Raw genomic sequence first — 14501 nt, 5'->3', positions numbered from 1 at the left:
TCATTTTTGCTGCTTTTGCTGTTCTTCCGCTTCAGGTTTTGCTTTTGTTTCTGGGTGATTTTGGGAAAGAAGGGGAAGGATATTTTCGTCCGAATGACAATTTTAAAACAAACTGAAACCTTCGAGACCATTTTGTAACGAAAAAAAAGTTGGGGACAAAATAAATTTTCGACCTCTATGTTAGGGACCAAAATCGTACTTAACCCTAAATATAAAATTAATTTATTATCATTGTCCAAAAAAAAGTTATCATCAATTCTAATTCACCATTTTTTCGGCTTTTGTAGGTTTTTTTACTAATGTGCTATTTTAAAAAAATATTATTAAAATATTATTTTTTAAATTAATTATTTAAATATGACTCTTTTATTAAGAAGACAATAGATTTATTATTTTTTTTAGCTATAATTAATTATCATAATATAGGAAATGACATCTGAATAATTAATTAAAAAAAGGTGACATTTTGATACTAAATTTTAAAATAGACGCACAATAATAAAATTGTCAGTCTTTGTCACATAAATATATAGGAGTAAGAAAACTAATTAACTTGGCTAAGTATTTTAATTTGTCTAGCACAATTTATGAGTTTAACCATAACGATAAATTGAATAAGATCGAATCAATATTAATCCATTTTTTCATATATCTTTCCGAAAAAAAAAATCAATAATCAAATATCTAAAATCATGAAAATATTCGTATGTTGTTGAACACCAATTTTGTTTGCTTTCATTTATTTTCGATTATGATCAATTGAACCATGTTCTAAATAATTGGTGTTTGAAATAGAGCAATATTTAAAAAAAAACAAAAATAATTCTAACAATTCTTTATTTGTGGTGATATAAAAAAATATAAAATATACATTAATAAAGACCGTTTTCTTGGATTTCTCATATCACAGTTTTTACCAATTCAATAATATTCATACATATTTTAGAAGAGTTTGCAAGAAATATGTTATTGGGAACAAAAATATGTTTAATTATAAATAAATGACTTGAAATTATAAATTTTAAGGTGAGATTAAATTATATTTACACCTCTTGTAAATTATTCTTTTTCGTTTTTTTTATCTATTAATAATTATATAAATAAACAATATATAAATAAATTACTATTACTGAAACTTTATAATAAAAAAATAGATGAAATAAATTATATAATTTTTAAGAATAAATTCATCTCATGGAGCAAAAATCTATCTAAATGTAGCATACAGTATCCAATTCCATTATTATATTTACAAGCCCACAATCAGATGAAAAACAAATATATTGATCCAAATGTAATAAGTCCAATACACAATAAATTATTATAAAACACTATTTTTTTAATAAACTTATGAATTTGCCTCGATAAAAAAAAATTATTAATCTGTCTGCAAAACTGTGAGCGACAATTGATGGAATAGTGTCAACATCAATTTTAAAAATTTGGAATCGTTCAATCCATTACATGTCTATTTTATAAGTGTGTCACGACAATTTTACAAGTGTAAAAATTTTTTTTTTTTACACCACAAAATTCATCCTCATTTTATCTGATTTCCTTCTTCATCTTTACTTTTTGCAACCTCTTCTCTTGCTTTCTACCATTTTTATCTAATTTCTTTCTCTTATCACATTCACCATTGTAGTCGCACTACTGTTATTGGAGACTTCTGGTAACCACCGTTCACGCAATAATGGTGACCGCACATGGACTACCTTGATTGGCTTGTGCTCTTCTCTAGCTTCCAGTGTAAGCACCTCGCCCTTCACTTTCGTCAACGCTTAGATGCGCATAATGCCATCAACGAATAACATCAAGACACTTGACACCCATGTCCTTTGTCGCTTCTGTCAGAAGCTTCTTAAAAACAACTCTTGGTGCTCCTAGCTTCTGAATCTCTGATCGTCGCCATGACGGCTATGTGGATTCTGAGCATAATTTTTTTGGTGAGAACTTTTTTTGTGAGAACGCTATCTTTGTGGCTATTGTTGCGTGTAGCTAAAAGAGGAGAGGAGAGGAGATGGCGACTATGGAGAGGAACAGAGAGGAAAGGAGAGGATGGCTACTATGGGAAACATCCGAACATAAGAGGGCATCGCTCATTGAAGGTAGTAGTGTTAGTGCTGGTGGTTGTGATAATGTTGGAGGTAATGCCCTGAATAGTCCCTGAAATTTCTAACTTGCTTTAATTAAGTCCTTCACTTTTTGAAATGACCAAGTGTATCTCTTACTCTCAGAAACGTGAGTCTTTGTTAGTCCAAATTTCATTAGTCGTTTTAACATTGCTGATGTGTGTAGTCAAGTGTCAACTTGGCAGTTTGCTGCAAGCTGACATGGACAAACAATGAATTTAACTCAAATTAGTGTCCCAAATTTATTTAAAACACTCAAATTAGTCCATACGCAATTATAAAGCCTTAATCGACTAAATCCCCATTTTGGCCCCCTAAAATTCACACGTTATCCATTTTAGTCCTCGAAATTCAAAATTACCTACAATTATCCTCCAGATTTAAGTCCGGACACCAATGTAATCCCTCGACTCTTTTCGACAATGACTAGACAAACGGAATGATGAGACAGCACTCTTCCTGTCACGCTGGATGATGAGTAAACAACGTCGTTTACCCTTGGCACTCAAACAAGTCAGAAATGTCGTTGCTTTATATATGAAGGGAGAAGAAACAATGGAGACCTAAAATAAAGTATTCTTCTTCTTCTTTACCTCTATTATTCTTCATTTTTGACTTGTTTGAGCACCAAGGGTAAACGACGTCGTTTACTCATCATCCAGCGTGGTAGGGAGGGTACCATCTCAGCACTCCGTTTGCCTAGTCATCGCCAGAAAGAGTTAAGGGACCATATTGATGTCCGGAATTAAATCTGGAGGACTAATATAGATAATTTTAAATTTCGAGGACCAAATTAAGTAATCGCGTGAATATCAGAGTCCAAAATGGGGATTTAGTCAGCCTTAATCCTTAAATCTTCATCTTCATCATTTGTTCTTCCTCCCATATTCTATGATGTCCTTCTCCTCATCTTCATCATCTGAATTGAACCTGGTTCTTGCCATAGCGCTGTCTCGGCGCCATCAAACATGCTCTTTTTTTGTCTCTTTTAAGGATTTCAAGCATAGACGGAGCATTCACTTTTTCGTGGTTCTTTGGGGAGCAAAGACTATAATTGTAGATTAATTCCAGAAACTCCTCTTCTTCCGATGACACTACATAGTTCAAACTAAATAAGCAATCAGATAGAGAGTAATAAATACTAAATAATACAAATTCATGATCAAATATCATCAACTGAGAAGAAACTCCTCACACTTGCAACACTAACAATCTCCCCCTCAAGTGTGAGCCTCCACATCAAGCATCAACTCCCCTTTAGCTCCTCCACATATGAGTATTCGTCCATCACACCGCCGCAAAACACCGTGGGATACGGTCTCTGGACCACCTTTGTCGGGAAGACTTTCAATACTTCACCTTGAATACCCCTTAAAACCACCAGACCGATTAACCATCGGCTCTGATACCACTTGTTGGGTTAACCGTGGGGAGCTCTCGACTATCGGAGAGATTTCGGGGAGGAATCAAGTGAGAGAACATAAGATGAGAAGACACCACATCCAACTCAAAACCTTAAGGTTTTAAGTTAATGGGTCTCTCATCTTATAAACTCATCACTTTTCCTTACTTTCTTTGATGTGGGACTAACTTCATGCACTTCTCACACTTGCAACACCAACAACATGCAACCATATATGATCATATGAACATAATGAAAGAACTTCCATATGACATATGGTAACAAAAACCATTGATAGAGTAATAACTAAAATTATTTAAAAAAAAACTAATTTCTATATAGTTCCTCAAACAAGAGAACCAATTTAACTGACAAAAACCCAAAAACAAATATATTGAAGGCATACATTTTTTCTATGTTTAGGCTAGAACAAATAATACATATTTTCTCAAGTGTCAACAAATGACAAGATATATAAGGCAACAGTTCAGAATTTTCTCTACACATTCCGGATTAAACCATGTCAAAAAGTATCAACAGTCACCGATTCGTTTATAATTTAGTTTCGAGAAGAAGGGACTCTTACCAACAATCCCGACAAATTAAGGACGATAAAAAAGAGAAAAAGGAAATCCAATTTCATAATAACATCATCACAACAACAAAATCAACAATAAACAAAATTTATAATCAACAAAACCATTTCATACATTAATTTATCAATTAACAAAACCCCTGCAAAAATATCCAGAGTCATCTCAATTTTTGGCTTATCTTACTTACTTTGATCTAGTTTTATAGAATGCCCATTAAGAAACTCTTGATTTTTTTCCTTCTTTTTCTTTTTCAAAATTTTAACATTCCCAACATCTTTCTTTTTGTCCGACAGAGCTACTTCCCTGTTTCATTGAAACAAAAATTATGAATAAATTAAAAAATTTAAAAAACATTAAAGTAGAGAAAACAAGCATGCATACAAACTATAATTTAGAATTAGTGATATCACCTATGTGTCTGGCTATCTTGAAGGACATTGTTAGTTTCCAAAGCTTTTTGAATAATATTATCGCCATCACCATCATCATCTGACTACCAAATGATGCTTCTTCTTAAGCCATTAATGTTTGCTTTTCTTACCTTTTGGTTTGATATCATCAGAAGCATAAACAATGTACCTACCTACATTTGTGAATATCAAAAGACATTGGAAAAGTTGTAAAGGTAATGAAAGACAAAAAGGTATTGTTTTGACTTTGTTTATATTTAAAGTCTTTCGATTTAAGAGTGCATCAAAACATGCTTCAAATTCCATTAAAAGTACTCTACAATTGCAATAATTAATATCTTTTCCAAAAAAAATTATACAAGATCAAGTAGAGAAAAGTCAAATGAAACTGGAACACACACAAACAAGATAGGAGAAAGATAAACATTGAACGTGCTTTTATTGGAAATAGAAAATGGCAGAAAACCTCCGGATTAGGATTATCATCAATAAAACGATCTTCCAAATTATCTTTATCGCTGCAATTTGACCTCTCATTCTCTGTCAGCAATATCCATCCCGAATGACTCTCTGTCCAGAGTAGTTGAGGAAACAAATACCATTTTAAAGCAAAAAGAAAAAAGAAAGGTAAATACAGTTGGAGAGTGTTGAGTTAAGAAATTAATTAAATTAATTAGTGATGACAAACATTATTTTTGGGCAAAATAAATAATTAGTGTTGATTATTTATATTTACTTATTACTAATCATTTATTGTTGTAGGCCAAAATTCCATAGCCCAAATGGAATGAAAAGCAATCAGTAAGGTTGGTGGGCTGAAAGCAAAAATCAGAAGCCCAAAAGAAACAAAGCCAAAGAAATTAAAACGGGTTGCTTAATGGAAATCCAATCCAAGCCCGTATCCATCTCACAAAGCTTCTCTTGTAAGATTGAAGTCTTCACTCTTTCAATGTGCAACGTTCCTCTCCTCTCTGACCAAGTCAAATCAGAATTTTAGGAAAGTAAGAAAGAGAGAGAGAGAGAGCTTCTTCACCAAGCTAGTCACCAAAGAAGCAAGAGAGAGAATGATTAAGCTTGAAACACAGAAATCTAAATCAGAAAATCCAAACCAATCAAGCTTAGGTTATAGGTAAATCATTTCCTCATACATGCAACTCGGCTTCATCTCTTCTTCCCAACTCTCTGATCTATCCGAAATGGGATACAAGGGAAAGAGGATTTCTGTTCTTCTCTGCTGTGTATCTACGGTCTTAAACAAGACTTGGGGACCAAGTTGGTTTTCAAGGGCTAAGATCAAGTTGACCATGAGAAGATTTCTATGGTTACTGTTTTATGGCTTTCGGTCAAGATGAGGAAGTCAGAAGGAAAGTTTCTACCTGGGGATTAAGGAGAAAAAGTGAATCTGTGGGTTGGTGAAGCTCAAGGCTCAAGGTGTTGACCTTGGAAGAAGAACCAAGCAACATGCAAGGAGATAAAAGAAGCTTGTTGTTCATTCAGAAAGCAAGGAGAGAAGACCAGAGTATGAGAGTTGTGTTCTGAAAAGAAAGTTCCTCTACTTGGATAATGCTTTCTTTCAAAGAAGCATTCGGCCAATACTGAAGAATTCAATCTGAGGTTTGCAAATCTGGTTTTCCACATAGCGAAGAGGCTGTTGATGAAGTCAATCTCCTTCATGTTTTACTGAATGTAATGTTCTTTTCTATGTATATCTTTCTGTAATTTCTTGTGAGAAAAGGCATTGTAAGAAAGCTCAAGTAAAAGCCATGAGTGGAAAAAGGCTGAGTGAAACACTTGAGAGAAAAGCCTAGAGTTTGTTTCAGATTTCTTTAGGTATGTTTATGTCTTGTATCTTGTACCTGTAAAGTATCCATTTCTTAGTTGGGTTAGCACTAAGAGCAATAGTTATGTATTAGCATAGCCAATGTCAAGTTAGGTTAGAACTTGAGTGTGAAAGGATTGGGTCAATCCTGTGAAATTGGTGTATGTAATACTGTTAACTATAGTGAAATTCTTTCATAGTTGTGGAGGAGACTGGATGTAGGTTGCATAGCACAAGGCAACCGAACCAGGATACATGCTGGTGTTAGCTTTTCTCTTCTCTGCTGTGTTCTATTTTTTGATATTCATGAGACAAAAATAAATTGTCTCATAAATTTCTGCTGCTGAGTAAAACAGAATCAGAATTAAAAGTTTGTTTTAAAAGGGTCATAACTGCAACTGAAAAGGAAGGCATAGATTCAACCCCCTTCTCTAAGCCTACTACAACCTTCAGAGAGTGAAGGATACGAAGAGGGAACGGCGAGGGAACGCGACGGAACCCACGGACAAACTGCGTGGAGCATAGTAGAGCAGACAGATGGACAGCGCAGAGCAGACCAGAAGCGATGGAGGACCACCAACCGACGGATGCTCATGCCGCCACGGACGACGATGCAGATGGATGACAACACCCACGAACGGAGGAGAAACGCCACCGAACAAGAACTTCAGAGGACAAGTTAGGGCTGGGTAGGTTCTCTCACTTTGGACAAAATATCAAGGGTTGTTTTGGTATTTAAAAAAAGGGTAAAGTATTAAATTGGTCCTTTACGTTTGGGCGTAATCCTGTTTTGATTCTTAAGGTTTAAAGTGCTCTATTTGAATCCAAAAAAATTTCGTTTAGCTTCAATGTAGTCCCATCGTGATGTCAAAGTTAAATAATTAACGAAATGTCCTACATGACAGTAGTAGAAGAACAAGATCGATAATCTGGAGAACAAGTACAAGCTCCAGAGTTATAAAATCAACCGTGGATGTATTAATACATTTATTTATCATTCTCCTTAATTCTATAAAAAATATTTTATTTAAATTGTAAGAAAAATGATAAATAAATGTATTGATATATTCACGGTTGATTTTGTGCCTCTGAAACTTGTACTTGTCTCCAAATTATCGATCTTGTTCCTATATTGCTATCATGTAGGATATTCCGTTAGTTATTTAATTTTGACCTCCTGGTGGGATTACATTGAAGCTAAATAAAACTTTTTTGGATTCAAATAGGACACTTTAAACCTTAAGGACCAAAACAGGATTACGCCCAAATGTAGAGGACCAATTTAGTACTTTACCCTTAAAAAAAGAAGAAGTATGGTTAATTAATTATTTGAATCTAATTAAGAGAATATTCGATTTTTTAATAGAATATTCTGTTATCTTAAACGGTTCTGTCACGATAGGAACTAAATTGAAAACAAATTTAACGTATAAAGACTCAATTAAAAAAAAAAAAATATAGGAACTTAATTGAAAATTCGGTAAGATTTCAGAGACCTGCAAAATAATTAAACCATAAATTAACTATTAATTAATACGTTGGGTCACTTTATTAAACGGAATATATATTTGGAGGTTTATTTTGTTAAAATAAAATATTAAGGTCCATTTTGTCAAAATAAAAAATTTTTAGGTGACAAAATGGTTATATATTCTTTTTTTAATTATATAAAATTATTAAAATAAATATTAAATTTTATTAAATATATTTAAATTGAAAAATAAATATTTTATGATAAAATATTTTTGTTTACATTTTACAGATGTTCAATAAAATATATTTTTTATTTTACTTTTTTTGGTATTGAATTATTTTTTATTTTAATAGATTGGTTTTTCTGCTGTGGATGTAAAATGGACATAATAATGATTAGGGTTTTCTGTTGGGCTATTATAATGAAAGTTAGGAACTTAGAAGGCCCATTTGAGAAGATGGGTTAAACAAAACAGACCGAGAGGGTTAAGCTTGGTCTCCGTATATATATATATACATTATATACGTCATAAATGAATATATCCAGAAACAAATTCCAAGCAGAGAGCAGTTAGCTAGCCTAAAAGAGAGGGACACACCAGTGAGAAGGAAATGGCCGAATACGACGAGAGATACGAAGGTAACGGTGAAGAAGAAGAAGAGCGCCTTCACAACTCTCATTCTCGTCCTGATTCCTCTCCTCCTCCTCCCGACCCTACCAACGACGATCTCCCCGACTCCAAATCTCACGTATCCTCTCTCTCTCTCTCTCTCTCTGTGATTCCATTCTAGCTAGGGTTTGGTCCTTTTATTGCACTCTACATCTATCAGGGTTTTAGATGCCTTTTACCTTTTCTCTGCTTTTCTATGTCTTGCCATTAAGAGAGGGTTTTCTTTTTTTTTTTGTTCCCTCTTTAGAATCGGAACAGGGCAAAGCAATTACAAATTATATTTATATGTGTAATTATATGTGTGTATGTTGTGTTAATATTTTCTGTTTGATTCCGCTCCCCTTTGCATGATTATAGCTTGAGATGTTAAGGTTATTGTGAGCTTTTTACTTTGCGTATTTATTTTTTGACTATTGAGTCTTTCTAAGGAAGCTGCTACCAAGATGATTCTTTGTTGTTTTTAATTCTAAGGAAGAAAGTCTCTCTGCTGCTTTTTTTTTTTTAATTTTAAAAAGTAGGTTGAAATATGTAATTCGTACACCATATTTGATGTTTATGTTTATATCTGGTGTTTATTATTGGCTGCCTTGGCTTTGAGTCCTTCATTTTATTATCAATTAGGTGTTTCTGATTGTGGATTATGTATACCTAATGCTTGCTTCACATGCAATACGGACTATGTGGCATATCTGTCTATTGACATTACCCTTATTTTTTTATATATTGCTAGTTATTGGGTATGTAAATACGTGCTTCGTTACTCTTCTGTTGTTTATATTTCTATTCGCAGCATGGCTCTCGGGAGTATGACAGAGAATCTTCAAGGAGCAGAGAAAAGGAGCGTGAGAAGGGAAGAGAAAAGGACAGGAAACGAGACAAGGGGAGGGACAGGGATAGAGATAGGGAGATAAGCAGAGACAGGGACACAGAGAGAAGTAGGGAAAGGGACAGAGATAGGGAGAGAAGTAAAGATAGAGAAAGAGATCGGGATGGAGAGAAGGAAAGGGATCGGGACCGGGACCACCATCACAGAGACCGCCATAGGGATCGCAGTGAGAGAAGGGAAAGGGGAAGAGATAGAGATGATGATGATTATTACAGAAGCCGGGACTATGATAGGTAAATAATTCATCTCAGGTTTATTCCTTATATCTGAGTATGAGCTTGTGTATCTTTGTCAGCACGGGTTAGCAGATCTTCTAAGAATTTATTGTTGATTTCCCAAGATATTTGCTATGCCTATATTTTCACATTCATTTTATTGTCTTTTGTTCATTTTCTTTTCCAATTTGTTTCTATATCTTTTGATGGTACAGACGAAGGGATTATGATAGAGAGGATAGGCACAGGCGCAGGTCTCGTTCACGTTCTGGATCTCATTCGAGGGCTAGATCTGAGCATAGATCAAGGTCACGGTCGCGTTCGCGCTCAAAGAGGTATATTGTAAAATAATTCTCGATGCATTTGACAACAGTTGATGGGTGCACAGTTGAAAGCAATGTAATGTTGTATGAATTTCTATTCTTGATGTCAGGGAAGGATTATATTATATCAAGCTTATCGTTTTATGCCTTCCAATCCTAGTAAAGCTTCTACCTACCTTGAATATGGTCATTGAGAAAGCTTATTTTAAGATATAATAACAATGTCTGAAACTCAACTACACAAGTCTATGTGTGCCTCAAAAGTGTAATGGGAAATGAAAGCACCTATACGATACAAGGATAAAATCATGAGCTCATATTTTTAGTTTATTTTCTCAAATTAAAACTGTTTACAGGTACTATTTAAATTAACTATATTTACTTGCAGCAAAAGGACTAGTGGTTTTGATATGGCTCCTCCTGCATCTGCAATGTTAGCTGGTGCTTCTGCTGTTGCAGGTACATTTGCTCCTATATGTATATATTATAAACTTTTAATAGTCTGAACTGTTTTTTCTTTGGTTGTCCTAGTATGGAAAATTCATATCAAATTGCATGGTGTTAACTTGGTAAGCTATGTTCAGTTATTATTCTGGTATATAGCTCTTTGAAGAGTGGTTTCCCACGGTGTGTAATTTTGTCTTTCTTTTTACTTGGTGATATACTTCTGGAACTAAAAGATGCTTTGGTTTTTTTGTCTTGTGTTTGGTGTTTGTTTGTTTTGTTTCTATGTCTTGTCTTGTGTTCTAAGAAGGCAATGTTGGGCTACTAGCCCCACTGTGCTGACAATGGGCGTGAGCCGACACTGTAGCTTTTATGTCCACGGAGGAATCAATGCACCGGTTTTGGTGGGTCTTGTTCATCTTCAACTGGAAACTATTGACTACTTTGGTGACTTACAAATATTATCTCTAAAACTTGTTTATAATGTTCTTTTAATCCTATTCATATTCATATATAATACATGCAAAGAAGTTAAATTATCCTTAAGCTCATGCAAACTGGAGCAGCAGGAGTCTTTTGATACTTAATAGGATGGGAAAAGATTGAAATAATGACTTTTTTTTTTCTGAGATGTAATGTACCTTGCCTGCAGGCCAGATTACTGGAGCAAATCCTGCTATTCCTGGGATGTTTCCAAATATGTTTCCGTTGGCTACTAGTCAGGTATCTTCCTTTCCTTATTCCCGCCTCTAGTTTTCTGGCACAATATTTTCACTAATTTCGCCCTTTTATTTCTGTCATTTCAAGATGCAGCCATTTAGTGCTCTTCCCGTCATGCCAGTTCAGGCTATGACACAACAGGTAAATATAAACCTTTTTCCTATGATGATGGTTTCTTTCTATTCTTCTAGTAGCATCAAATTTTGTCTCTTATTTAATTTGCCAAATATACAGGCTACACGTCATGCTAGACGGGTGTATGTTGGGGGCCTACCTCCTACGGCGAATGAACAGGTACTACATTATCTTATTCTGATTCTTGTGTTTTGTGTTGAGGAGGAAGTTCTAATTTGTTTCACTCTTACTGGATACTATATAAAGTGGCAAATGGACCATATATTTGTTCTGTTGATTTTGTTTGTGGCCGCTTTTAATCTCTCTTCTATTATCTTTTACCTTCTTTGCTGCAGTCAGTTGCTACTTTCTTCAGTCAGGTTATGGCTAAGATTGGAGGAAACACTGCCGGACCAGGTGCGGTAAAATCTTCATTGGATTGAGCCAGTTTGCAGACATTTTAAGTTACCTAATTCATTCAATCTTATTATGGTCAGGTGATGCAGTGGTAAATGTTTACATTAACCATGACAAGAAGTTTGCCTTTGTGGAGATGAGGTCTGTTGAGGAAGCTAGCAATGCTATGGCTTTGGATGGGATTATTTTTGAGGTATTCTTTTTCCCAACTACAACTTAGCTCGCATTCCATTGAGTTGGTGAGAATTTGTTGGTATCAATAGGTTGTTATTTTAGTGAATTTTGCTTTTGTACTTCAGGGGGCACCAGTTAAGGTCAGGAGACCTACGGATTATAATCCTTCTTTAGCTGCTACCCTAGGTCCAAGCCAACCTAATCCCAATTTGAATCTGGGTGCTGTTGGCCTAACACCCGGGTCAGCTGGAGGACTCGATGGCCCTGATCGAATTTTTGTGGGTGGTCTTCCATATTACTTTACAGAAACACAGATAAGAGAGCTTTTAGAGACTTTTGGTCCTCTTAGGGGCTTTGATCTAGTGAAAGACAGAGAAACAGGAAACTCAAAGGGTTATGCATTTTGTGTTTACCAAGATCTTGCAGTTACAGATATTGCCTGTGCTGCTCTCAATGGAATAAAAATGGGAGATAAGACTCTTACTGTTAGACGAGCTAACCAAGGTGCTAACCCACAGCAACCTAAACCTGAGCAAGAAAGCATTTTAATGCATGCACAACAGCAAATTGCTCTTCAGGTATAACATATTTGTTTTTTATAACAATATACTTGTTACCTAGTCTCTGTATATCTTGAGATATGTAATTTCCATGTGGTTGGTTGGTGTAGAAACTTATGTTACAACCAGCTTTAGTGGCAACAAAGGTGGTGTGTTTAACCCATGCAGTTTCTTCTGATGAGCTCAAGGATGATGAGGACTACGAAGAGATTCTTGATGACATGAGGCAGGAGTGCTCCAAATTTGGTAATTTGGGATTTAGTTTACCTTTTTGTACTGCAAACTATGCTACTATGTATTGATTTTTGTTGTCTTATTTATTTGTTTTACAGCCATTTGTTCCGCATTCTCCAAAAAAAGAATCAGGCCTAGTTTTACAGACTGAAGCCTTCCATAACCTTCTATTTCCGTTGATGCATATTTTGTTTTGTTACATGCTTTGGAAACTAATTTGTACACTCAGATTTTATTTTGTTTTTACAATCTGTAGGTACTTTGGTGAATGTGGTGATCCCTCGCCCACAACCAAACGGTGAAGCTACCCCTGGCGTTGGAAAGGTTGGTCCCTTTCAGCTATTCGTCTAGAAATTCAATCTTCCCATTCTTTTTCCAGTTTCATTTTTGTATCATTAATAGAAATATGAAATATTGCTGGTGTGCTTTCCGAATATGAAGATGCTTTGATAGTGCTGTTTTATTTCATATATATTGTGGCTATATAACTTAATATTGCTTGCAGGTGTTTTTGGAGTATGTTGATGTTGATGGTGCTACAAAAGCCCGTGCTGGATTGAATGGACGGAAATTTGGCGGAAATCAAGTTGTAGCTGTCTTTTACCCTGAGAACAAATTTGCCCAGGGAGATTATGAAGGCTAGTTGCATTAGTGTCGCTTGGATTGTATTTTAAAAGATTTCTTCTTAGCATGGATTTTCTTTTGTATTTTAAACTTTTAAGCCGAGTTGTGGACATGTATTCCATAAAGTGATGATGAATTGTTTTTACATAGGTTGGAGTAGTAAGAAAGTGTTATGATGGGAGAATTTGTTAATACACTAACTAACCTCTATCTTGATCCGTAAACCTTTTGTATCTTTTTGAAATTTGTTATCCGCTTTAGTTTGGTTTGCTTAAAAGTAGGCCTAACATTAATTACATTAAGAATTTGGGTCTAGGGTGTTTCGGCTTGCAATAACTTTTGATCATTAAATCATTTCGGAAAAATAAGTGACATCATCCGATTGAAACACTCATATTCGGGATGGGTAATAGAGAAATGATAGAGATAACAATCTCTCTACATTTCCTCCCTTTTCTTTTCTATTCTTTGGAGTCTATACTCGTCTTACAAACATATCGCTTATCTAACAGCCGCTTTCCCGTGTTCCCTGTAGAGTTGTCAAGTGAAGCGCACACAAATAATCATGTTCTGTAGCAGCAAACTATGTATGGTGGTGTCTGTGACGAGTATAAACGTAGGATTGTTATTTCTTCCATTTTTGCTTTAAAAGAGAGCTTTGTTTTGTTAAATAAGCTAGGGTCCCATAGCCACCGTAAGATTGTTTGGCGTAGCCCTCACATACACCACCTAATTAAATTTGTTACATACTTTTATTCTATTGTTATTATTAAGGAGCGGATAATTTAAGATAAAGATGTAATAGAAATAAAGCATATAATGGGAGTGGTATTATAAAAATTGGATTGACAATATTTCCTCTCCAATTTCATAAAGAGAACTCTTAATTAATTAAATGACATAGAGGTCAGCCAATTCTTCCAGAGAGTCAGCAGTGAGCATTGGATCTGCCTTTTCTAGCATCCACAAGAGATGATCAAAGAGAACTACCTCACAGTTAACCACCAAAACATTTTCATAATCCTCACCGCTGTTTCGCTTTGACTTATTGATTAGAGCATTCATAAGAGGATGATTCAGATATTTGGAGCTGATTACGTACCGTTTCCTTGTGCTGCCAACAAATATAGTTTCAAAATTTTCATGTTCTTGCATCTCATTTCCAGCCCACAAATTCTCCTTCACAGATTTGGACCTTAAACTGCTATATGATGAAGATCTTCCTAGCTGCCAATTTGACAAGCTCTTGCACTTCCTCAGCATTATATTGATCTTCATCTTCTTCAT

General features: G+C 34.9%; 2 protein-coding genes across 15 annotated transcripts; one reads left to right on the top strand and one right to left on the bottom strand.

Moving 5' to 3' along the window:
• Positions 1-8293: 8293 nt before the first annotated feature.
• LOC112752095 (splicing factor U2af large subunit B) lies at positions 8294-13438 on the top strand. 14 transcript variants are annotated; one of them, XM_072228664.1, is made up of 15 exons: positions 8368-8582; positions 9294-9622; positions 9820-9939; positions 10316-10386; positions 10459-10496; positions 10682-10818; positions 11024-11094; positions 11185-11232; positions 11326-11385; positions 11562-11622; positions 11703-11815; positions 11922-12374; positions 12467-12602; positions 12847-12914; positions 13096-13438. In XM_072228664.1, the coding sequence occupies exons 5-15, from the start codon at positions 10483-10485 to the stop codon at positions 13231-13233; spliced, it is 1299 nt and encodes a 432-aa protein (XP_072084765.1). In that variant the 5' UTR covers positions 8368-8582; positions 9294-9622; positions 9820-9939; positions 10316-10386; positions 10459-10482; the 3' UTR covers positions 13234-13438. The 14 variants fall into 14 exon arrangements, 12 of the variants coding, with proteins under 12 accessions (XP_025657283.1, XP_025657282.1, XP_072084765.1 ...); XM_072228667.1 differs by lacking the exon at positions 10459-10496 and having other exon boundaries at positions 10682-10775; XM_072228666.1 differs by lacking the exon at positions 10459-10496.
• A 667-nt stretch (positions 13439-14105) lies between these two features.
• On the bottom strand, positions 14106-14501 carry LOC112749465 (auxin-responsive protein SAUR78-like). Its single transcript, XM_025797714.1, has one exon. It carries the CDS (start codon positions 14499-14501, stop codon positions 14106-14108), a length of 396 nt encoding a protein of 131 aa, XP_025653499.1.

This window comes from Arachis hypogaea, chromosome 19, assembly GCF_003086295.3.
Source record: "Arachis hypogaea cultivar Tifrunner chromosome 19, arahy.Tifrunner.gnm2.J5K5, whole genome shotgun sequence".
Taxonomy (NCBI): domain Eukaryota; kingdom Viridiplantae; phylum Streptophyta; class Magnoliopsida; order Fabales; family Fabaceae; genus Arachis; species Arachis hypogaea.
The sequence above is the reverse complement of the archived record's forward strand: the minus strand, read 5'-3'. Positions and strand labels throughout refer to the sequence as shown.

Excerpts from the sequence above, each read along its gene's own strand:
- LOC112749465 (XM_025797714.1), bottom strand. The coding sequence starts at position 14,501 with ATGAAGAAGATGAAGATCAATATAATGCTGAGGAAGTGCAAGAGCTTG.
- LOC112752095 (XM_025801497.3), top strand. The coding sequence starts at position 8,445 with ATGGCCGAATACGACGAGAGATACGAAGGTAACGGTGAAGAAGAAGAA. Across the intron at positions 11,386-11,561 it reads CTCCTACGGCGAATGAACAG|TCAGTTGCTACTTTCTTCAG; the intron begins GTACTACATTAT and ends TCTTTGCTGCAG. Across the intron at positions 11,816-11,921 it reads TGGATGGGATTATTTTTGAG|GGGGCACCAGTTAAGGTCAG; the intron begins GTATTCTTTTTC and ends TTTGTACTTCAG.